Below are 25,121 nucleotides of genomic sequence, written 5' to 3'. Positions count from 1 at the left end.
AGAGACAAGCACCTACTGGCAGGCATTCAGGTGATATTACCTGCTGGCAGCTTGGTTCCACAGGCTCTTCATGGTGATGGGATGGACTTTTTGTGCCAAATCACAGAATCAGTCAGGTTGGAAGGGACCATAGTGGATCATCTGGTACAACCTCCCTGCTTAAGCAGCGTTGTCCTTGAGCACTTTGCACAGAATTGTGTCCAAACAGTTTTTGAATATCTCCAGTATGGGAGACTCCACAACGTCTCTGAGCAACGTGTTCTAGTGTGTGGTCACCTGCACAGTAAAGAAGGTCTTCCTCGTGTTCAGGTGGAACTTGCTGTGCATCAGTTTCTGCCTCTTGCCTCTTGTCCTGTTGCTTGGTACCACCAAGAAAAGCCTGGCTCCATCCTCTTGTCACTCTCCCATTACATACTTACGTACACTGACGAAATCTCCTCTCAGTCGTCTCTTCTCGAGGCTAAACAGGCCTCCGGCTGCCTCAACCTTTCCTCTTAAAGAGATGCTTCAGTTCCTTAATCATCGTTGCTGCCTCCGCTGGACCTGCTCCAGGAGCTCCATGTCCCTCTTGTCCTGAGGAGCGCAGAACTGGCCGCAGCCCTCCAGATGTGCCTCACCAGCGCTGAGCAGAGGAGCAGGACCACCAACCTCGACCTGCTGGCAGTGCCCTTCCAGATGCCCGCCAGGACACCGCTGCCCCCCGTGCCTTTGCCCTTGCTGTGTTTCCGGAGGTTCAGTCCGTGTCACGACGCGGCGATCTGTCCCCGCCGTCGCGCGCGGGCAGCAGCGCCGGTGCTCCTCCCGCCCGCCAGGGGGCGCGCTGCCGCCGAGCGCGCGGGCCGCTCCACTTCCGTGCGGGCGGGCGCATGGCGGGGGCCGGCGGCGCGGCGGGGCCGGCGGCGGCCCGGGAGCTGCTGGACGTGCGACCCCGGCCAGGTGAGTCCGGCCCCGGCCCGGCGGGTCCGGCAACGGCCTGCAGCCAGCGGGGGCTCGGCTATGCCAGGCAGCCCGAGGGAGGGGCTCGTCGTGCCGCCGGTGACCCGCTAGTGATTGCATCCCGCGTGTATTGAAGAGCTGCCCTCCCGGGGAGGGGTAATGCGGAGTAAATCAGCGGGGAAATCCACGCTAAGCTATCGGCAGTCGTACCGACGTTTGTATGAGACCAAAGAAAAAAGTTAAAAAGACAGAGCGCTGCGCTTTAATTAATGATACCGGGCGGATGGCTCCGTTGGCCGTCATAAGAATAATGAGGATAATTAATGCCGAATTCCCTGGCATCGTCTGGGTTTTCCGGCGCTGCTGCTGCCCACAGTTAGCGGAATCATTGGCACCGGGATTTAAATCAGTGCGACTGGCACGCCTCAGCTCCCACCTCACGGAGCCTTGCAGAGGGGAATTAGAGGTTGTTTTTTTAATGTGTTTTAACTTTAGCTTAATCAAACTTTGTCTCAAAAACAGCTTAAGGAACTGTAGCTTAAACTCAGGGAGTGTGTGAGGTGACCTGCAGGGTGAGACCCCTGGCCTGTGCAGCCCAGTTTTTCTTCCAAGAGCAGTAAAAGCAGATGGCAATTACGGAGGACTTGTCAGCTTAAGCAGTTCCAATACTCGTTTGCTTGTATGCAGGGCTGGAAGACATTTTGCTGATTAATTCAAAATGTAGCAGCAAGAAGGCCACAACTTTACAGACGGTTAAGGTGCCAAGGAGCAATGGTGAGTAAGGAGGAGTTGTCCCTGGAAGTGTGTCAAGTAGTAGGTAACTTTTGTGACACAAGTTTTGCTTCAGTGCTTTCCTTTAAAAGGTAAAGAGAGAAACTTTTGGGTTCAGTTTCTAGAGGTAGTAGGGTCTCCTCCCATTACAGTTCTATGTCCCACTGGTGAGTCACGTAAATGCTGCTGCTGCTGCAAAATTAGATTTTGCAATGCTAGGCATTACAGCTCTTAAGTTTTAGGGACAGATGGTTCTTTCCTAGTATGGACTTGTAGCTTGGGCTTCTTATCTCTTTTTTAGAAATAATTTCTCAGTATGATATATTTGTTGTATAAAAGTATTTAATTTAAAAAGGACTTCTGTCAAATTATTTTATTTTATATTTTGTGATTGAGCTGGAATTTAAATTGTTACATCAAATTCTTTGTTGGATTAAAGTCTGTACAATGTTTCAAAGATAGCTTATACTTGTTAGGCTTTTGTGGAGCTCATCTGAAACAGTACCTCTTCTTAAAGAAAGAAAACTAGTGCTTGGCTTATCAGCCAATTTTTCCATCTTCTTCGAGACCTTCAGTCTATACTTAATTATTGCAGACAGCTGGAAATTACAGTTGAAATGGAATCTGTTATAAAGGCTCATATCTGAGGTATAAATGTGAACACTAATGGGCATCTCTTTGACTTTTTATATATATGTGATAATAATTTCTTTTCAGTTTTGGACCGAGTACAGAGCTTTTTACCACAGATGGCCCAGGCAAATGATGAGCTCAAAAGAAAAATGGTAACAGCACCTGCTCATCAGTTTGATATTGAACATCTAGACAGTGAAACAGAAAAAGTTATAGAAATGGTAAATATGTTTTTTTATTATTTTAATGTAAATGTAGATGGGATTAAAATAACTCTCTGATCTTAGAATGAGTAATATGATAGATAAAGTGCAGTCTTTACCATTTTCTGTGAAGTCTTTACCATAGTCTTTGATCTTCTAATTTAAAACACAGATACAATAAACATGCTTATTTGGTTGAAATTTACATTCTGGTTTTCATACTTGCAGAATTTAATCACTGGGGATAAAGTAGTTTAAGAATGGAATAAGACATGCTGTTGAATCTACAACTCTGAATCAAAAGTCACAAATTGTATTTTAAATGTCTCCTAGGTGATTATGTTTAGAAACTGGACAATATAAGGCATAACAGAAGGCTTTAGAGTAAGAGTAATAACTGGCTTTCAGCTCTGCTCTGTTAGTATTTTTAGGAATGACTAGATCTTGGGTTTAGAAGAGTTCTTAGTGTTGTTGTGATCCTTTGTTGATGGTATTTGTCTATTTATTTGCAGTCACACTAATATTTTATTTCTGGTTTTAACTGAAGTGCTGCAGCCACATGCTTATATAAGAACTTTGTTTTGAAGGTGATATATGTGCATGACCCAGCCAAATGCCTTCTGGCTAAGCAGACCTCAAAAATTATGGCTCTGTATATGGATATATGAGATCTCTTCAAAAAACATCCTGGTGGTTTAAACTGCTTGTTATTTTAGAGTAGTTGTGGTGCTCTGAATACTGCTACATTATAAGATATAAACTAGATTAATATATATATATATATATATCTACATGTGTTTGTATGTTTGTCATGAGCCCTTATACACTAAATGATTTCATTTTAATTTCTGTACTGAAAAGTAGTTTTGATGTCTGCTGCTTGTCACTTTAAATACCTGCTTTAGATAATCTGAGTTCAGCTATTGACTCAGTTCTTTCTTTGAAAGTGTTATGAATATGGCCTTAGATTTCCTATAGGCCAGTAATATTTAGGAATCTCTGAATGATATTTGTAAAATCCTAGGAAACCCTAAAAGTCTTTTTTATTGTGGTTGTGATTTTCTTATGGTAGCAGGCTGTTTAATGTGTTCACCTTGTTTTACTCCAGTGATAAAGTGCTGTAGTGTGTGTATATAGAGATATATATATATGTAATATATATAATGTGCTAACCAAGATTTTTTTTTTCCAGAATGTGGCTGTAGTTGAACTGAGTGATTCTGATACAGATGAAGAGTTGCTGACTTCAGAAGATGACTCGGAATCTGATGAAGATGATTCTGTAACTGATGAAGTGACAGTAGACAACATTAAGTTTCCTAAACAAAAAGGAGAAAAGGGCAAAATAGAAATTTTGGACAGCAAAGCAAATGAGTAAATCCATTTTATTTTACTTTAAAAAACCCCAAACCAACCAAATAATGTTTTCTCACTTTGAAGAGTTGTCCCTTAAAACCACTTAGTTTACATGGTGGAGAATTCCAGATCCACTCATGGCTGGGGAAGGCTGGATTTCTGAAGAATTAAGTTTGATTTGATTAATCAAATAACAGGAAAGTGGACTTCAGAGTAGTTTACACCAAGAAAACAGCTAGAGTAAGGGGCATTTGAAAGTTAAACATTCTTGTTCTGTTGCTTTGTTGAAGACTTTTTTATAGGAAGGTAGAAGTTTTTCCTTCAAGGGCAAGAAAGTGTTAACTAGGAAAAAAGCTTTGTTTTCATATTTCATGTCCTGTGAAGTGTTATGTACGCTCTCTTCACTATTAAACATGATTTTTCAGTACCCCAGAGGTATGTCTACATTGCATTCATGCTGGACACCAGAGATGTGGCTGAGCTCACTTCTAGCTGAGCCAACCTGGGTAAGGACAGCCATGAGCAGAGGTCAGCAAAGGGTTACAGTACTTACCCTGTGTGCCTGCACCGGGCTCCACAGCAGCATGGGGAGCTTACAGGCCCCTGTGGGAAACCTTTGTGGCTGTGGTGCAAACACCCTCCATACGCAAAGGATCAAGGCTGCCTCTGGGGCTTTAAGCTACACTTTTCATCCCCCAAGTTCCCTGCCATGTTTCCAATTTCCATTTTGTTAACTGTCACTGACAGAAGGATGAAAAGGTGACTTTTCAGCTGGCCTGTACTTAAGTTGGCTTGACACAGTTGTGAAACCAGAATCAGTGAAAGTGTGTCCCATTTATACTTACCTCAGATCAATCAAGTACAATGGTTTGGGCTATTCCATTTACTTCATAGATCAATTTGCATTTCAGAAGTATCTGTCATGCTCCTGGATGTCATTGTTTCTTAAAGGAACTTTGTATTTTCTACACCATTAAAGTAAAATTTTCTATACTGTATTTGCTCAAATATTAAACTTAATGTCATGGCTTGAAACCTGCAGTTATTTCTAGACTTTATTTTGAAACCTGTACCTAAAGTTCTAGTTTTAATACCTGTTTCTGTAGTATTTGTGGTAAGAAATAACAAGGATTCTAGTCTTTCTTTTACAATGTGGCTTAAATATAAGATGGAGACATGATTTACTGATTAAACCATGGAATATTTTAGTGAAGGGGAAGGATGAGGATCAAAGAATCAGACTGCTACCTTTAATAGCAGCCCACAGATAAATGAAGCTTTGGGTGTTTTTGCATTTTGAGAGCAAGGAGTCTTAACAGGCTTAGTTAAATAAAGTCTCAATCTATAGAAAATTTCTTCCAAACTGAAAAAAGTTTGAAAGCCAACATTGGACCTTGGTCATTTAACAAGGGATTTTCCCAGAGATTAAAAAGAACACAAAAGTGTGAAATACATAGTAATAATCATACAGTATGAAACAGTGATTACAGTCCATGTGCACAGACACAAAATGTGATTTAATCCATTAATGTAACCACCTTTCAAATTGCAGGCAGATCACACGTTCCATATCAACAAAAAAGTAGAAAATATTTTCAGTAACTTTAGCTTGATATGCATAGTTTAACACCAATATTGAACTCTGTATGTACTATACAAAGATCATAGTAAGTGCACTTCCTTGCATTGATTTACTTCTTATGGCACAAAGGTTTTCTGTACTGCTGAAAAGTCACCAGAGCAGAGTGTTTAATTGCTACCATAAAACCTGAACTGGTTTATAGCAAAAATGGCATAATCAGTATATTTTAGTTAAACTTTGGAAGCCTAATGACTAAGGATTTAAAATGATCATGTAAACATTATGTCACAGAAATGTGAAGTAGGTGTGTGAGAACTTATTCTTCAGTTCTATTTAAAAAAAAGAAACTGAACCATATTTTTGGGGGGTTTTGGTGGGGGGGAGGATGGGGGAAATTGTGCTACCAACTGTTGCTGCTACATAATTTAAATAACTTCAGGGTGATTTCCAAAAGCCATTGTCTGTCAGACTAAAATCTGGGCCTAATTTATAGAAACTTATCCATGGAATGAGTATTTTACTTTGTTTTTTTTTTTTTTTTTGGTTGTAGCACTGCAGACAGCATATCCTAGGTGTGATATCGAGTGCTTTGCGTAGTCATCAAGATTCAAACTCTGCTGAAAGTCTGCTTCCCAAGTGAAGCTGTTACTTTAATATTCCACAGTGATGGTTTTGGTTCTGAGATATTCATGAAGAGCTTCTTCACCTGTACAAGCACAATATTCACCTGTTAGAACAGCAGCTAAATGAATTTTGTTAGACCGTAACTATTATCAAGAAAAAAATTTGAAACACTGTAGCCAATATTTAGTCCTTAAGGAACAATGAAAACTAATTACCTTCCCACTGTGATTTACAGACCTGGTTTGACAAGAGGCCAGACACAACAGATGTGGAAGAAAAAGGAACTGGAATTTAACAAGCAGCTGCTCCCCGAGCAGCAGCAGTCGTTAGATGGCCATTGGGGGCTCATAGCTGAATTTATGAACTTTGCTTCTCCTCTCTTAAAGGTCATAGGTAGAGAAGCTGTGTGAAAATCAGTAATCTTTTTTATCCTGATATCATCACTCATTTTGGTTTCAGGAAATGTCTTTGGAGATTGCAAAAGCAAAAATCTGTTGTGTTAAAGAAATTTAGTTTTCCTTTTTTCTCCGTCATGAAGCTTGATCTGCCAAGACTTGCAAAGCTTCCTTGACAGAGTGGACTTCACTTTTCTAAAAAGTTGTTTTGAAAAGAGAATATTTTTCAATGTATCTTTTTTCTGTGGCTGTTGGCAAATGTTGGTGGTATTTTAAGGTATTAAAAAGTTTCCCATTCTCTTACTTAGAGGAGAAACCTAAATTAGCATTCTCTCTGAGGGAAAGAATATTTTGGCCAATACCATTGTTATTTGACAGCCTTTTGTAGCCTGTACAGAGCTCTGGAAAAGCTGTAATTTATTTGTCTGCTCTCAGAGCAGTTGGAGAGGAATATTTTGTGTTATTTAGCAAATGTACAGGAAAGGCTGAATGGGAAGTATTGAAGTGGGAATATTTAGGGAAGGAGAGGAATTGGGTTACTGTATTGTAATTCTTTCATTGATTAGGACTCTGAGACAAGAAATGAGGGAAGGAGACAACTTACCTAAATCTTTCCCAAAGCCAGACAGCTTAAATCCACCAAATGGCGCTGCCACATCAGTTTTGTTGTAAGTGTTAATAAAAACTGTCCCAGCTTCTAGCTTTTCACTGATGTAGAGAGCTTTGTTTATGTCTTTTGTGAAAACTCCTGAAGCTAAGCCATATTCTGTGGCATTTGCCCGTTGCAATACTCCATCGACATCCCTGTGGGGGAAAGAAATTATTTAATTGCAACTAGGTAAAATAAACAGGTGTTAGCAACCTTCCACCTTCAGTGTCATTGAAGCAACTTTTCACATGGTCTTTCTTCTACAGTGAGCTTTTTTAAAGGTGACTTATTAAGGACAAATCTGTGTGTCAATCTGACGGACCCACAGCAATTCACACCCTTGCTTCAAGCTTGTGAAGCTCTAACCTCACTTTTCAAAGGTTAATATCTACACTGAGAAATGCCACGGGAATTGCTGCTACTGTATAACTTGGGAATTAGAGCAATACAAAAATGCCTGTAAAGCAGAGCATGGCAGCAGATGATGAATCAGTTTGCTAAAATTTTGTCCAGCTTTACAAGTTAATGCAGAATAAAAGCTGGAATTTAAACTGCTATCAAGACACAACTTTTCAAACCATTTCCAGAGTACTATTTTCCATCTGCATCTTATCTCCATACAGCTTCAAAAAATCAATAGTAGTTTAAAACTTTAAAAAATCCAATGCAGTCCCTTAAGACTACAGAATTTATGGATGTGAAGGATTATCTACATGGGTGGTTCTTAACTTTATTATTGAACTGCAGAAGATGAAACCTGATGGAAATATTTATGTGAAGTTTCTATGTAGGGTTTTAATCTTATCTGTATGTTAAATAATTCTTATGATCTGGAATGAAAGATATTAGAAATGACAGTTTACAAAATATACAGAGGAATTTTCATTTGCAACAGTAATGTGCCAGTGCTACAGCAATACACAACACTGCAGTCTTCTGTAACAGGAAAAATAAGTAATTCCACTGGGAAAAATACACATTTTATAATTTGATCAAGCTTTTGCAATTACCACACAAACTTCACTAAAACATCTCACTGAATACTTCTAGGTATTCAGATTGGTCTAAGGAGATTTAACAAAATGCCGTGTGAGCTGTCACTTCTTCACTTAGGGTGAAAATGGGAAAATGAAGTCTCTAACCAGAGGAGAACATACCCGTTTTTAAATTTAGAGATGACCATGACAGGACCAAAAGATTCTTCCTGGGCAATATACATATGGTCTTCAACATCTGTGAATACAGTGGGTTCCATGAAGAAACCTAAAGAGAAGATAGAGCAGTGTTTGAGCATGGTAAAAGTGCTTAAGGGTTTGCTTTTGTCCCGGTCATTTCTGTCCCATGCTTTGAGGTCATAAATAACTTGCAACTTGAAACAGAAAACAGATGTGAATGAAGTATGAATGGAAATGCATGCACTTCAAGAGAAATGGCAGACAAAAGGGTAAAAGAATGGCCTGTGTTGATCAGTGACAACATGTACTGTTCCCTGCCAGGCCAGAAGGTCTGCAGCCCAGGTGACTCCTGGAAGGAAGACCCTGTACTCTGACAGCAGGAGAACAAGGTTACAGCAAGTCACAGGGGCCACTGCTTTTCTTGCTACCCAACAAGATAGACTGTAAGATCTAAATAAACATCTCATACTTCATTTGCACAGCTTCTCATCATAGGAGATTTGAAAGCTCTGTGCTATCATGTGCTTACCTGGTCCCACGATACTGCAACTCCACAAAATACAGCTGAGACAATCATGGCAGTTCTTGCATAAAGTGTAAAAGTTCTAAGTATCTGTGGAAAGTATTTTACCTGGTCTATGTACTTGTCTTCCTCCATACACTAGAGTGGCTCCTTCTTTTACTCCAGTTTCACAGTATTGCAGCAGCTTTTCCAAATGTGCCTTGTGATTTTGCGGACCATGATCTGTAGATCTGTCAAGTGGGTCACCAATTTTCATCTTTTTTATTTCTTCAACCTAGGGGTTACCCAATTAAAATGAAGTTACATAACACAGCAGTATTGTTAAAGTGACCAGAAATTTGGAATGCTGCATTTTTTGGTGCTATGAAGATTGAATCTAAGAAAATACTGGAATCTTAGATATATAATCATTCTCCCTTTTTAAAATGAGGCTTTGTCTTTTGTTTCATATTCTCTAATTACTTCTGAAAGTTTTTGATGCTTTGTTCATGTGTGTATTCTCTTCTGCTATTAAGATAGGTATGTAAAATATTAAGTTTTACCAGTGATAAATTACTTAAGACAGTGATTACCTGTTCTTGAGCAAAATAAATGAATTCTCCAGTGGCACAGCATGGTGACAATTGCATTTTTAATAGTGACCTTTGTATTATTTTAGCTAGGCTTCCAATATTCCTTTTTTTGACTTTACAGAAGCCTTCTTCAATCACATTGACCTGAGTTCAGTAATTATTTGTAATCTTATTTTCCTGGTCAAATATGAATTATCACTGAAGGTACAATATCTATTTAACTGTCACTTATCTGTGCATTACTGGTGCAAATATCTCCCTTCAATGCTTCCTTTTAATCATGTAAGAGGTTCCTGAGAAGCAGCACTGTCTATCATAAGCAATAATGAGAAATTAGGCAATTGAAAATAAGAAACACAAGTGTCTATAAAACTAGTGTATCCTGCCGCAGTAAAGCATATGCTTAAACTTTAGTCCTTGAATATCTTACCACTTTTCTAACAAACTCATCATGAATTGATTCTTCCACAAACAGCCTGCCAGCTGCAATGCAGTTTTCTCCTTTGTTGAAATACACTGCTCCCATACCCTGATCAGGAAAAAAACATAAATATTTATATGCATTTTGTTCAGTCTCCATTCTGTTCCCTAAGGTTGCATGCAGTGTTTGTGACCCCAGAATTTAATGCTTTATGTTAGAGGATATCACCAATGCAACATCTTATTTATGAACTTCGAACACAATTTGGCTGGTAGGGAAGGTGAATTATTATTATTGATAATTGATGAATGATTGATTGATTGATTGATTGATTGATCAATTGATGAACTAAAAGCTATATGGCAATAGAGAGCTCAATTCTTTGTTTTGTTGTAATTTCTAATGTATATTTCTTGGGGCAGCATGAATAGTTAAATTGTGCTGGCATAAAGAAATATCTGAGTCTGTTTTCTAACAGATCTCAAAGTTTTTCATGCAAATGATCCCTGGTATTTTTTTTTTTTTTTTGGCACGTCGAGAAGAATATTGCACTACTGTGAGGATGTACCACAAAGGCTTTGAACAAATTGTACTTCAAGGTAACATTACCATTTTTACGGCTCTGTCAAGTTCACAGTCACTAAATATGATCAATGGTGATTTGCCACCAAGTTCTAGAGAAACTTTCTTCAGGTTAGCAGCTGCACTGTAAAAAATAAAAATAGTCATATAAACCCAAAATAGTCATATAAACCCAATTTTTAATCTATTTTTCCATTATTTCCTTTGAATCATAACTAGTGAAAATGTCTAAACCTCTACTGTCCAGTAGTGACTTAATAGAATTCTACATAGTGGTAAACAACCATGTGTAGCTATGCTTTTTCATTACTGCTACATATATATCTAGTATATATATCTACATATATATCTACTGCACAATATATCTAGTAAGATAGTTCAGAACCAGACTAAGCAGGGTTTATTTATGATTCTTCTGCTGAGAGTACCTCTTCATGATCTGTTTACCAGTTGGTGTTGAACCAGTGAATCCAACTTTGCGAACATCTGGATGTTCAGAGAGGTGCTGTCCCACTAAGCCACCTATCAGGATAAGGAAAGCAGAGTAACTGGATGGTACATGGACAATTTTTACTATTCCAGCAGCAGCACTGTAACACAAGGAGCTTACACCACAAATCAAATACAGTATCGCATCCCTACTTATAATTGCAGATTTATTACTATGACTATGACTAAGCTTTACAATCAAATGAACATGTTTCTCTGTAATATATTCTTTTCCAGAGTGTTTGTGTCAATTGTGTGAGCTTGTAAAGGGTGTAGGTTGACAGCTTCTACCACTAACTAAAGACATATTTTTCCAATTCTCTTCTGGAAACATGTGAAATTGCTGCATGAAATAATGCAAACCTAGTACCTGTGAACAGGCCTATGTAATAATCTTTAAAAAGGTGAAGAACTTCACTAGTTTTAGCATGACCTCTCCCAGAAAAATGATGAGTTCAAGTTTTACCTGAGCCAGGCAGAATATTTATAACGCCCTTAGGAAATCCAGCTTTAGCTGACAGTTCTGCAAACTTCAAGGAAGTCAGAGGTGTGACCTAAGTAGAAACATTTAGATTAGGTCTCCTGTTTTAATCAAATGCATGATGATACCTTTTACATTCAATACATCTTAGTTTTGATACAATATTCACCTTCTTACAGTATTGGCAAATTAGAAGTGATGGCTTCTTATGGAAAATTAATTCTTGGAAATGAAATTAGCACCAGAGCAGAATTGGAGTCAATCAATACTTTGTATCACCATGGCAGTTTGTATTATTATAAATGCATTTTCAAATATACGACACAGTCAACCTATGACAGATCAACCTATGGGTGAAATCTGCTACACTGCCTAAATCATTCTGCCTGAACAGGGGCATCTGGGCCATCTGTATATTTCTTTTTGCTCCTACCTGAGCTGGTTTGAGTACGAGGGTGTTGCCTGCAGCCAAGCACGCTGCACTCTTCCATGCAAGCATCATCAGTGGGTAATTCCAGGGGATAATTATTGCACAGACACTTCAGGTAGGGAAAAACAGGGAAAGATTACATATTTGATGGCAGCTTTTCAATGGCTTTCCTGCATGTCAAGGCTATCACTAAGAAGAAAAAGTGATACTCACCCAATTGGCTCTTTCTTGGTGAATGTTAGGTTATGGTTTGGCCGGGCCTGATTAATTGGAATTGTAGCACCCTAAAAGACAGAGGAGGGACAAATCTTCATATTGATTTATGATTTTTATTACAAATATATTTGTCATGTAAATATGTTTCAGAAAGCTGCACAGTAGGCTTCAAAACCACAAGCATTTTTGCATCAGGGAAAGGGGCACAGATGCTTCTACTGTATGATTTCCTACTGTGGATATTGCAATCAAGTCCTGATTGTCAGCTGGATGAAATAACAGCACAGATTAAAAAAAAAAGTATGGGAGAACACAAAGTGAGGGTCTGATGAACAAAAAAAAAAAAAAATCTGGATGATATTCTTGATTGGTCTTAAAGATACTGGAGGAAATGCTGTGCCATCAAGCAAACTCACCAGTCTTGGGCAGACTGCAGCAAAGCACAAGTCTTGTGCTCACCTGTATAACGAGTACAGTGACATTCTGCCCCATGAATAACCAAGAGCTGACCAAGCAAGTATATCCACTGTGACACCTCAGCTGATTTCTTCGATATTTAGAGCCACATTCTAAATCCATATTCTCCAGCTGGAGATGGACTATCCTTTTGTATTGACAGGGAGACTCATTCTAGGTAAAATTCTAATTTCGCTTTAGTTTTTGATTCCTAAGTTACTCTTTCCTTTTACTACTTTTTGGCACTGTTTCAGGAGAATAACAACAAAAAAGAAGTGTAGAGAAGCACTGCCATTGATAATTTCCTTTACATATTCACTTGCCTGAATTTTGTCACACCATCCAGCAAAGTATCTGAATGTTTGCACAGACATTCCAATATGAGTCTTCAGAGCTAAAGTGTAGACAGCTCCTGAGTCAATAGATTCTATTGTTGCTAACTCTTCTTGATGTTCTTCCATCAGGTCTGCAAGTCTTAAAAAAAAATGTTAAAAATCCACATTAAAGGAAATTACATCTAAAATTATAATAGGTGTGGCAAAGAAGCATAATCAAAATAGCATTCCCACTAAGTTTGGAGGTGGAGGCACTGCTCCTAATATCAGCAAAGGATTGAACAATTGCCCATTACTCTGCAAATGTCTTCACACTGGCTTTAGTAGAGACTGAATGAAGACATGAACTGTGCAAACTCACTTGAGGTGTAAGTAAGACTATAGTAAGTATTACTAAGTTGATAATAACTATGAAAGTATCTCAAAAATATATCTGCACAGATTGACACCTGTACCTATGAGGCACTACTGTTAGTTTAGTGGTTCCCTGTTCAGGTATGTTTGCATCAATGAATTTTCACATTCAGTTCTTCACATTGTCTTACATTCATTAACGTTTCTCTTCAGTTTCCTTCTGTGATTTGGTACTCAGATATATAATCAACGCTCCCATGTGATTTTAAGAGATTAAGAAAAGTGCATTTTTGATCCTGTAAAGAGTATTCAAAACTGGATGTGAAACTTGTGACATTTTTCCATTATGTAAATTCTGGCCAATTAAAGCATTTGCAGAGATGTGGGGAAATATTCTTTAATACCTGTTTTAACTGTATCTTGGAGACCCAGCTACTGGTCAGGGCGTTGGCAGTGTTTGTGTAAGAGAATCGATTTGTGCATGTCAGGGACAAAGTTCCATTTAAAGTGGGCTTAATATCTTTTATTAATGATTCTTTAAGACAAAGCAGCAGAGCTAGGAGCTTTAAAGGCACCCACATTCTCTTTGGTTCAGCACTAAAAATCTCCAGTTTGAACAGAGGCCAGAGAAGAAGGGGCCTTATTTCAGTTAAGGTGGTCCAGAGAGAGCTTTTATCCACTGGGAATGGTTTGCAACATAAACACTCTAGTGTTTTATCCTAGTGAATGGGTTCCCTAGGCAAAGCTTTTAATCCAGGGATAACCGACCCAGTGTAGGAGAACTATATTTTCCATATACCTAATATAGCTATTCTTACAAATCTTCCAAGTCTAAAACAGAGCAGGAGTTTTCACACCTTAAAATTTTCTCTTTAGGTCAGAGCTAACTTGGTATCTCAAGCACTCTACATTCCTGATATAAATTAAACACAAGTTTATGCATGCCTTGAATATGTGCACACTTGTGAAAAACATAAGTGACCAGGTGTATTTAATGTTCAGTTCTGACTTGCCCTTTTTCTCTTGTGATGACTACTAACTGTGTAAGGGTGGGTCCTGCAGGCCTTTTTCCATGGCCAGGTCACATACTTCATAAGATAAGCAGAATTTTTGGCTTTGCTTTCATTCTCTTTTGCTAAGATTCCTGCAATGTCTTGTAAAACATGTGGCATTTTTTTTAGGAGTAGCAACCTGAAAAAGTAGCTTCATTACTCATGTCTGCTCATTCATTTGCATGTTTAGACCTGAAAAAGCAATAAAAGCTTTTCATATAGCCCACAAAAGAGGCTTTCTTTATAGGGAAGCTCTGATGCTTCTAGTCACCTGAAGTTTGTTCTCCCTGTGCCTGGGAGAAGCATCATACTGCATATGGAGAATCTATAATACTTGGGGTTTTATTAGCTGCCTCCAGTGTCACACTCACACTATCTAGTCAGCATTACATCTTTCTAAGATCACCTCTACCCCTTCAAGAATCAAAGCTCACCATTAAAATACCATTAATTCAACAAAACCTCTGCTTATCTTCTGAACCAATAACAACACAGCCAAAAATAAGAACCAGGCATTAACTAGACATGGTGAGATAGATACAAAAAAGAGATAAAAGTGTCTCAGGTAAATGTTGGAATTAGCTTAGAGAATTCCTGCACAGGACAATTCTTCCTCTACAGACCATAACACATCTCCCACAGTGGGTCTTTAGCCAGATGCTGGCAATGATTCTGGAAAAATCTAGCATCAGTTTCAGTCTACTTCAAAATTAGCGGCAATGTAGCTGTGTATTTATGGTATGGAGTCCACATGCAGGCAGGCTTAGCAGGGTCAAATCTCTGCCTACCTAACTCAGGTAGACTGTTTTAAAGCTTAGCCTCACTTATATGGAAGGATGGGAATTTACAATGGAATTCTCAATCCTTGCAATGAAACTCATATAGATGAAATGAAGACATCAAGTATTTAAAATACATTTTGCTCAAATTCTTTGCTTCCATTAATAAATAATAATGAAAGAATGGCAGCAATGAGAGACCACAAGAATCTTCTCTGACACAAGAAAGGTTGGCAGGCTAAGAGCTGAGGCTGGTACACTGAAATCAGTCAGGGGGTGAAAAGATGGCTAGTCTGGATCCTCTGACAGTGGGATTATGAACATCCATCACCTTCAGAAAATGTACATAACAATTCTTCAGAGAAACAAACAAGATTTGAGGAAATGAAACAAATGCCAGCTGTCTTGTACATACCTGTACATGACTCGCCCTCTTTCCCTTGCATTCATCCTCCCCCATTCACCATTTTCAAATGCCTCCTTTGCTGCTGCCACTGCCTTGTCAACATCAGCCAGTGAGGCAGAAGATACACTGGCTATTACCTGTGCAAAGGTAGTGTTGTGTTAGCTCAAAAAGAAGCATTGGGATGCAGATGCAATGTTACTCCTTCCTCCCAAAATTCTAGACTGGGTATAAGCAACTACTTAATCCTCATTTGTGGCAGTTGTAATGAGTGAGCCAGGCTGCAAAAAGCTCAGACACAACTGAGGTGGCAGAATTTGGAGTGCACGGCAGGAACTCAGATTCCTTAATCTTTCTTTTTCTTTTCAAAGTGAGGTGCATTGTCCCACTGGATCTCACCCTCTCTTTCTGTATGTAAAACCAATGTGGTATTACAAAAGCTGGAAGTCTTCATATGTGGTATCACAATCTAAATACCTAAACATGCTAAAACAACTCCCACATGTTCCATTTCTAAGGAATGGAGCTTCTGTTATCATAAACCACCATAAACACACAGTATTTTATGATGATTGTGTTCTAAATACACACATTGTAAATCCTAACACAGAATGGTTATGACTTTTATTCCATTCTATAATGAGTTTCAGGAAAAGTATCAAAGTCTGACTTCTGACGACAGCGAAATTTGTGTCATTGATTTCAGCAGACTTCATTTACTCCAGAATTAAATGGCAACTACATGACCATCAGAATCACTTCTCTTATTTGTAATTCACAGTTAAGATTTGCTCAACCAATATTGGGTAGTTCAGGACTAAAGTGAAACAGTATGTATTTTCCTATTGAAAAATTATTTTTCTTACTGGGAATTTAAAGGGACAAAATTACAATTACCCTAAGGCAAAAAGTAATAAAAAAGAAAAAAAAAAAAAAAAAAGAAAAAAAAAACACAAGTAAAAAAAAAAAGAAGCTGATTACTGGCAGGAAATACCAAATATCCTACAAGAAACACTTCTTTACCATATAAACTTCAGCAATTTCTGTGTGCAAAGCTAAACAAGAATGAAATCAAGGTAAAATATTCAGCTGGGTGTGAAAAGCAATGTAATAATTGAAGTGGAAGTAGGTTATTTTTGCTTTGCAGCTTTGCTTTGCTTGACTCAAATGGAAAAAAATTGTAGAATACGCAAAAATGTGAAGTAAATTGAAACTTATTTCTAGAGGTTGTTTAATTTAGTATATTGTTTTCAAATTTAGTATATTGTTTTCAAATTAGCAATATTCAGGTAATGTTTTTTAATAGGCAAAAACAATGAAATAAACTGGTATCAATCCTATTTAGAAGTTACTTACTGATCCATCTGCTGGATTTATAGTGTCATATGTTTTTCCATCATCAGCATCTATAAATTTCCCATTTATGAAACATTGGTATGGCATATTCACAGTCATGTTGTTCATATTTTTTGAAACCTGGGTGACATAAAAACCAAATTATTTTAAAATTATAATAACTAATATTTTAATGTAGCATAGCAAGCTTTTGATATCTGCAGCCAATATCCAGACACATTTTAGCCTGTATATGTGGCTGTTAGAAGTAAAATGTAATGGAAACCAAATACAAATATATAGAAGTTTGTATAACCAAGTAGTTCTTGGCTTTCCTACTGCATCAAGCAGTCTAATAAAATGCATTGTCTGCCCTCCCCTAAAACCCAGGAAAGACTAAACAATAAGTGCAAAATGAAAAGCCTTACATAATCAATTACTAACTCTTCTTCTTTGTCTTCTCCTCTGAGTTTTCTGACAGCCATCTGAATAAAGTCTGCAAACTTAGTGGCCATATACACGTCTTCATTCTGTAGCTGCAGTCCACGATGCTTCTGTTTGATCTCTTCTAGCATCCTAAAGATTTTCAAGAAGGAGTAAGTTTAATTAAAAATGAAATAATTCTCCAGATAATTGAATCATTAGAAGGGCAAAAGGGATCAAAACTGGGTCTCAGTTTGTATGCATGTGAATATGTGTGTGTGTTTCTCTGACAAGGGCATAGAAGTGATGCATTTTGCTGAAATCTATTGGTTTAATCATGGATGCTATGGAAAAGAAAATGTCACTTCTGGAATACTCTCAGGAAAACTTTTGAAAATCAGTTACTAGAAGATATTGATATGCCATTGGAAAATAGCATCTGGGACTCCTCCAGCCAGTATATGGAGGACATTAAGCTTGGTAGGTAATCAGCACAATAATCAGTTGGTTTAAAAATGCTGGTTTTATATTATGGTCTGTGCTGCAAAAAGAAGACAGACTAGGTGACCCAAGCCATGACAAACTCAGTGCATCTTTAAGCATGGGCTCAATTCTTTTTGTGAAAGGCTTCTCTTTCCCTCTGGGGAGGTCTTTGCTCAGGTTCCCAGTCAGTCCCCTGGTCTGGAGATACCTGTGGCTGCACGCAGACAGGTTTGAGCATCACCGTGCTCCCCTGGGCATGATGTTCCTGAAGTTAAGGGGAAATTTCCTTCAGTAGAAAGAGCAGGATTACAGCAATATCTCATAACTTGGGGAGAAGAACTGTACATGTTTCCAAGATAAGAAAGGGAATATTAAGAGTGTGGGAAAACGTAGAGGGATTATTTTTTTAACACCACTGATTTAAATGCACCATGACAACTTTTTTTCATTAACTTTGGCTTTACAATATTCTTATTTTGAGTATTCCTACCTGACAACATGCATAGAGGATGCTCCAGATTTGAAGAAGTCTGTGGAATCCTCAATCACAGCAACATTGCTTAAAATTCCCTTCCAAATAGCCTAATAATACAGAACATTAACAGAGGCAATAATGAATAATCCTCTAATAGCAAAAAGTATATATCAAACTGTATTTTCTATGGTATCTCTGCCTACAACATATTGTTTCAAAGGTTTCTAAAACATTAAGTTATTTTAAGAGGGTCAAAAACAGTCTAGAGACAGGATGTCAGACAAGAAATTTTTCAGTATCATTAGATTATCAAAATATAGTATTTTGTCCATGGTAATTTTACCCAATCAGGTAAGAAACCTGAATGGTGCAATGCTAAAACTTTTCAGGCCTATCTTTAAAAGATTTTTTTATCCTCCAAATAATAAGTTCCCATTGCATTACAGAATGTGTCATCAGTATAGGCAAGGACAGCCTGGGGCACTTCATGAATGGATTGATGGCATTTCAGACACCTGGCCAAAGCTGAGAAGTAGTATAAGCTGCATGCATGAGATGGAGAAATAAACAGTTCAATAACTGGTAATGTAATATTTCAATTAATTATAACTGAGTTTCACAGTTAGCATGCAGTGTCATCAACTGAGGAGTTTTTACTTCTTTTCATAATTTTCTCAGTCATTCAATAGCTCCAGGCAGCATTTAGGTTGCTGGCAAGCAGGTTCAAGGTAATCTTGAATCAGCAGCTTAAAATATTAGTACATGAAGCTGCCTGGCCTGTGCCAAAAGTTAATAACCCTGCAGCAGAGTCAGCACAAGGGAAGACATCTATGATTCATTTGATCTGGCACAAAACTTGAATGATAAATGTGGCTTTCAGCTAAGCCCCTGACACTACAGAGGGATGGATTTCAGGAGAGGGTAGAAAAGTTCCTCTCTGGCTATGAGAGTTTTCTGCTCCAGCTGTTCCCATCCCTCTGGCAGCCAGCCCCTTGTGTATGGTTTGTGGCAGAAGAAGTGCACACAGGTACAGAGAGAAAACTGCTGCCTTTTTGCTTTGAGAAGGCTGTTCTGAGACTCCCTGGAGCTTGTCCAACAGGCCCATTCTCAGCACATCCTAGAGATGAACACCACAGTGAAAAAAAAGGATTCCAAGAACTGTCTGAGTCTGCCAGAGTTGAAAACCTCACTTCTGTGAGGTGAAGCTCAGTTTGTTTTTCCTCACTCCCACATTCATCATTTGTAGATATTTACCATTACTCATCCTGCACTCACTGTTTTTGTATCACTTGTATCTGAAAGGAAACTGTAAAGTGAGATAAATACATGTGAATTCCCAATTCCACCTGAATTAATTTCAATAACTAAACCTTCACCTCCATGTACTTTGAATACATTTTATAAAAAAATTATTTGCATGACTAAACAAAAGATACGCCTTGCCAAAAATAAGTATGTAATGCTTTTGTCTGAATAATATCCCTCTAAAGCAGTTTAGTGAATTACTCTGATATCTTCTGCAATCTTTTTCTCCTCTTCTGTAAGTTCCAGGGCAGTTGTTTCATCAGCAGAGAAGTATTTAGATGCAGGGATCATTTTTCCATCCTCAAACTGCAGATTTCTTACTAGTACCTGAAAAGTGAGAGGATATGATTTTGAATTGCATGTGAGGTAGTACATCCTTGGGTAAAGAGTTTTTAGGCATTAACAGGATGATTGAAATAGTGAAAAAAATGGCTTGCAGGAAAGCTGATATGATGCAGGCAATTTAGCACAGGCCAGTTGTGCCTGTCTTTCAGATTCTCTCCTAGAAAGAATAGATTTTACTCCATATAGGAAATGATTATGGATTGAGTGAAAAGCAGAACATGAATGTCTTCTCTATAGGATGGCAGAGGATTGATAAACTGCAAGTGATTTTGCTGTCAGCCATTGGCACTTGGATTTATCCAGCTTGACAGTTCCACACTACTTGCCCTTCTCGCTAAATCTATTCCATCCATACTTATGTTTGCCAGACTGAGCACTTACCATCTTCCCATCATTTCCAAAAACGACTAGACCATTCTTTGTCACAAGTCCTGGTCTTGAAGCACCTTTTATTGCCAGCTCTTGTCCAGCAGGCACTGAAGCATCGAGTAATGATGACCCATAAAAAGTAACCACCTAAAAAGAAATGTAATTAAAAGAGCACAGGTTCTAAATGTGCTGTAAAATATTAACAATTTTATGATACTGTTTTGAATCGTTAATATAATAGAAATATTATATAATTACCTACACATGGAAAACATGTTACAACATTTCTAGATCTTTACAAGCCGGAATATGTAAAACTTTGAAAATTGCCTAAACGTGCAAAGCAGCTAAGCTGTAACAATGTGCATGCTGCAACCAGTGCAGGAAAGGGAGCAGCAGGGAGGGTGCATGCCCAGAGTGAGGGACCACTCACTCTATAAAATTTCACAGAGTTCTGCAAACTATCTAGGCCCAAATCTCCTTAAAATGAAACCCTCTGTTATTTCAGCAGCCCACAGTGTTTCATTTTGCTGTCCATATTGTGATGTTGGCCACTGTACATGGGCTGTATTATGCTGTAACGCATACCTGCTTCCCAAAATGACTGGCACAGTTTGGTTCTACTCTTTGTACCTTTGTACCATGTCTCTTTTTTTTTTTTTTTTAAAGATATTGTACTTATCTTTCTTCAAATTAAATGAATTTTGCGATTAAAAAACTCTTAACTACTGTGTTCTGTGTATTTCTTTAGGTGCCTGTTCTAGATACACACAAAACATAAAGTCATCAGATTAGAGCTACTCCAATGTGACAGCCATTTATATTCACCTGTATGCAGGCATCTTTAATTTTATAATTAAAAAAAGTCAAAAAGTGAGTATGGATAAGAATATTCAGAACATACCTGTCCATTTATTGTTGTCCATGCTCCAGGCACTTTATCATGCCCTCGAATCCAATTGTGCAAAGCTGCTGCAGGTTGGTCCCAGGAGATCTAGGAAATCAAGACATGCCAGGATGCACCACCACACTTTCCCAACCACAAACAAGATCATCTAATGCAGTTGGGATGCTTAGATAAAATAATTCTCATATGGGAATTCAATTAATATTTTTATCTGTTGTTTATATGGCCTATGTTCTTTTTTAGCACTAGAAGGAAAGATGCCAAAACTTCCTTTTCCTAAAATCAAATGTATTTCTGGTAGAGAACTTCATATGGCCTGTTGGCAAACAGAGTGATCTTGACTCAACATTATATTCACAAGTATGGTGGCTTACTAAGAATCCACTGAAATTGCAGCTGCCTCTTAGCTGCCTGTACATAATCATGAATAGGACACCAAGTTTCTAAATACATGTAACTGCTGAAAGGAAAATGGAACTTAACCTAGGGCTCCATTACATGCATCCTAAGAGGTATTCCAGGAAAAAGAGTTGAGGAAACAACTCAATTAAAATTCATGTTAACTTCATATTGCTGCCACTGTGATCTGAAATAATAACTTTTCTAGTACTATGCCAAAAGAAAAAAATTGTGTTACTTCACATTACCTCTGCATTTTCCTTCTTCTGGATCCCTTCATATGTTGCCCCTTCTTTAGGCTGAGGTATACGAGGGGCCTTACCATCAGCAATTAGATGTACAGCTTCCACCTACATGAAAAAGTAAAAGATTTAATGTTAGCTTGCTTCACCTTTTTTTACTCAGTCATACTTAGGAATGACAGCAAAAGACTTTCTGCCACAAGGTGAATTGGTTTGGGTTATTTTGAATCTAGTATTTCCAAACTCTAAGGCACCAGTGCTGCCCTAAACAAATATGTATGTTTCCTTGAGCTTCTTTGACAAAAGATATAGCCTCCAGAATTTCATGGGAGTACCTAGTCACCAAACTTAGAGCAGCTGTCTGAATTCTCCAGAACAAAAATATGGCTCAGTATGATTGTATTCAACTTCTTCCTTTTTCTCTCTGCAAAAAAAGTTATTTTTCTGCATTTAAATGGAGGGAGAAAATAAAAATCTCTAAGGAGCAATGTTGAGTATTTTTTGTGCATTTTCTTTTATTCACTTCAAAAAAATACAAAAAATGACAAGCATAGAAAACCCAAAGCCAATCTACCTCAAACACCATACTACCATTTTTTCTTTAAAATCTCACACTTTTTTTTGTGTTTTTTTTTTGTTTGTTTGTTTGTTTGTTTTTTGTTTTGGTTTTTTGTTTTGGTTTTTTGTGGTTGTGGTTTTTTTTGTTTTGGTTTTTTTTTGGTTTTTTGGTGGTTTTTTTTTTTTTTTTTTTGGTTTTTTTTTTTTTTTTTCCTGAGCTTTTAAAAGATTTTCTCTTGTATGGAAAGAGCCACATTCCAAACAAATTCAACTTCATGCCATCTGTGGAAACAGATTATGCTCTGCCTGCTGTCAGCAACAAATATTCTGATGTCACATCCTCAGCTGTTGTGCAGCCTCACAGCTCCAGTGAAGTCTAGGATTTGGCAGAGTATCACGACCTCTGTCTTTCCAAATGCATACATCTTGTCTGTATTTCCTTTACTTTCAACCTCTTTTCCTCTTCAAAAGCTGGTAGTTAGTACAGTTAAACATACCATGGCCTTTATTCCTTCTGGGAAGAGAAACCGGTTATATAGGTCATCCACGGTATCATTTTGGCCAACATCGCATTCTCGCTGCAGAAGTATTGGTCCAGTGTCCAAGCCATCATCAGCCCAAAAAATAGTAAATCCTGCTTTCTTATCTCCTTGAATTAAAGTCCTGGGCATAAAAAAATACTTACAGTAAATCCAGAAAAAATTAAAGTAGTAAGAAATATCAACTCGCATGTTACACATTTATTTTCTTCTGGAAGATAGAAAAGAAAATCCTAACAATCTTTGCTATACTTTTGCTGCTCACTTCACAGTTAGGAACCCACAGTTTTGACACCGTTGATGTGTGGTTTCCACAAAGTAACTTAGGAAATACTGCAACTGAGCCCAGGCTGTCTCACACAGTTCCTTGTGATAATTATTTTTAAACTATTATTAATGGTAAGACAGAGCAAAAGGTGTGCAACAGTTATGACAGAATTTGAAAGATGGAAGCATCTAACAGAATATTATCTTAATAATTCATAATTGTTTACTGTAATTAGCTAAGCCTCATGGCTCATCTGTAGGTCAAAAAGTAAAGTACATTTGTCACACAGCTGAAAAGGAGTTAAACTCAGAGTGGAAAATGATAAATATGCAACTGTTTAAGGAAAAGTTATTAAGGGAATCTGGCTATCCAGCCAGATTCTCAGCTGCTGTGCACGAACATAGCAATGCTTACATTAGACCTGTGCTGATTTACCTCATCTCAGAATCTGCTTCTGCATTCAAAGGGAACTTCAGCCACCTAAAATTTTGCAGTTCTCCTTTGGCCATGTGTTTCAGAATGATGGAAAATCAGACTGAAGTGTGTTTAAGGGAGCAGCCAGAAACGGTGAGAAAAATATTTCCTGCATGTTTTCAGCCATTTGTATGCATGCAAACTCCAATGCTATTTTAAGTAATACATATCTCATGTAAGTATTCCTTCAGCAGTCCATGTTGTAACAGGATTGTCTGAGATCTGGCTTGTACACAGGAAAATTCATTATTAATTATAAGCACTGAGAGCTGCATTATTCAAATGAGTGAAGTACACTGAAGTACATATGGGCTGAACAAGGGATGACCTCCAAAGACAACGGGGGAAGTTGGCAGATAGAACTGAAAGCTTACAGAAATTTGGCTAGCCCTTATCAGATCTTTCACATATTTAAGCTGCATTTCTTCTGGTTTTTATTATATAAAATTTCCAAAAAAGCACGCTAGTGAGAAATGGATGTCCTGAGCATGGAAAAGGTTTCATGAGCAAATGTCTCTGATGCTGAATAGGTGACAAGATAAGAACTACTGTGTGCCCCCTCCTCTGTCCACCAGCTCCCTCCACAAAGAGCTGCTGATAACAGAGTGGCAGCAGCTGGAAAAAGACTGTAAAGGAAGTGAGTGAGTGAGTGAGTGAGTGAGTGAGTGAGTGAGTGAGTGAGTGAGTGAGTGAGTGAGGAACCCTCTGCACCCCAGGGCCCTTGTTTGTACCTGGTTATGTTTAGCCACACTTAATTCCTAAAGGTTTTCTTGGTTATACTGTGGGGATAAAGGACCTGATCAGCTCCAGGGCTGTAGCCACAATATGTGAAAGTAGTGATTAGAGCAAGGGGTGAAAGGGTGAAACACAAGAACAGTCAGCCAAGGCCAAATCCTAGTTCACTTTCAAGGCCTTGGGACAATAGCCTTTACTTGAGAAGGGCAGGAGCAGATTGATTCCTTTTGCAGAAGGAATATGCAAAATAGAGCAAGATGCAGTCATATAACACTGCAATGCATTCCCATTTCTGCAAACCTTTGCACTTCCTGAAGGAACTTCCTGAAAGAGAGTTTGTGTCTACACCTTCCTGTGAAATACATCTTGATGAACTTCTCCTCCATAAAAGCATCCTTTTAGAGCTCTCTAGATAATAACAATTTAATAACAAACTGCATGGAGTAAAAGGATGTCATTTATTTGGAAAAATCCTACTACATGATGTCTTTGCTGGCTGCTCCCTGACTTTTGATTAGAATGAGCAATCATTCCTTTTTCACCTTTCCATGTCTTTCGTGGCTCAACACACAGCTAGTGTATGTCCTTCCCAATGACCTCTTTTCCACTATGAAGACAACATAATTTGTCTTCAGTCATGTGAAAGCTGTCCTATACCCTTGACCATCTTTCTTAGCCTTTTCTGAACTTAGCTAGTTCATGTTCCAACTGAGATGCAGACAGTATTTAAGATCACAGAATCACAGAATATTCTGAGTTAGAAGGGACCCACAGGGACCATTGAGTCCAACTCTTGAATGAATGGATCCTTCCATGGTGAGTAACAACAATCCTTTTCTGAGTAACA

At 38.1% G+C, this 25,121-nt stretch overlaps 2 protein-coding genes across 3 annotated transcripts in view; one reads left to right on the top strand and one right to left on the bottom strand.

The window, feature by feature from the left end:
* Positions 1-856: 856 nt before the first annotated feature.
* Positions 857-4,934, top strand: NOPCHAP1 (NOP protein chaperone 1). Its single transcript, XM_053978041.1, has 4 exons — positions 857-936; positions 1,624-1,710; positions 2,425-2,561; positions 3,736-4,934. The coding sequence occupies exons 1-4, from the start codon at positions 867-869 to the stop codon at positions 3,919-3,921; spliced, it is 480 nt and encodes a 159-aa protein (XP_053834016.1). The 5' UTR covers positions 857-866; the 3' UTR covers positions 3,922-4,934.
* The window catches only part of ALDH1L2 (aldehyde dehydrogenase 1 family member L2), a 30,641-nt gene continuing 9,429 nt past the window's right edge, over positions 3,910-25,121 (bottom strand). For both annotated transcript variants that reach the window (XM_053978039.1, XM_053978040.1), the window contains 20 exons: positions 22,756-22,921; positions 21,707-21,808; positions 21,057-21,146; positions 20,165-20,299; positions 19,640-19,765; positions 18,149-18,240; positions 17,181-17,328; positions 16,774-16,893; positions 15,430-15,557; positions 12,818-12,968; positions 12,036-12,106; positions 11,826-11,931; positions 11,378-11,465; positions 10,851-10,944; positions 10,450-10,546; positions 9,850-9,948; positions 8,956-9,121; positions 8,307-8,412; positions 7,105-7,304; positions 3,910-6,187 (listed from right to left, as the gene is read on the bottom strand). In XM_053978039.1, the coding sequence (XP_053834014.1) occupies positions 6,132-6,187; positions 7,105-7,304; positions 8,307-8,412; positions 8,956-9,121; positions 9,850-9,948; positions 10,450-10,546; positions 10,851-10,944; positions 11,378-11,465; positions 11,826-11,931; positions 12,036-12,106; positions 12,818-12,968; positions 15,430-15,557; positions 16,774-16,893; positions 17,181-17,328; positions 18,149-18,240; positions 19,640-19,765; positions 20,165-20,299; positions 21,057-21,146; positions 21,707-21,808; positions 22,756-22,921 (2,341 nt within the window). In that variant the 3' untranslated portion in view covers positions 3,910-6,131. The remainder of the gene's footprint in view (positions 6,188-7,104; positions 7,305-8,306; positions 8,413-8,955; positions 9,122-9,849; positions 9,949-10,449; positions 10,547-10,850; positions 10,945-11,377; positions 11,466-11,825; positions 11,932-12,035; positions 12,107-12,817; positions 12,969-15,429; positions 15,558-16,773; positions 16,894-17,180; positions 17,329-18,148; positions 18,241-19,639; positions 19,766-20,164; positions 20,300-21,056; positions 21,147-21,706; positions 21,809-22,755; positions 22,922-25,121) is intronic.

Source organism: Vidua macroura, chromosome 5, assembly GCF_024509145.1.
Source record: "Vidua macroura isolate BioBank_ID:100142 chromosome 5, ASM2450914v1, whole genome shotgun sequence".
Lineage (NCBI taxonomy): Eukaryota > Metazoa > Chordata > Aves > Passeriformes > Viduidae > Vidua > Vidua macroura.
This window is presented reverse-complemented; position numbering and strand designations above follow the sequence as displayed.

Excerpts from the sequence above, each read along its gene's own strand:
- NOPCHAP1 (XM_053978041.1), top strand. The coding sequence starts at position 867 with ATGGCGGGGGCCGGCGGCGCGGCGGGGCCGGCGGCGGCCCGGGAGCTG. Across the intron at positions 937-1,623 it reads GGACGTGCGACCCCGGCCAG|GGCTGGAAGACATTTTGCTG; the intron begins GTGAGTCCGGCC and ends GCTTGTATGCAG. Across the intron at positions 1,711-2,424 it reads TAAGGTGCCAAGGAGCAATG|TTTTGGACCGAGTACAGAGC; the intron begins GTGAGTAAGGAG and ends ATTTCTTTTCAG.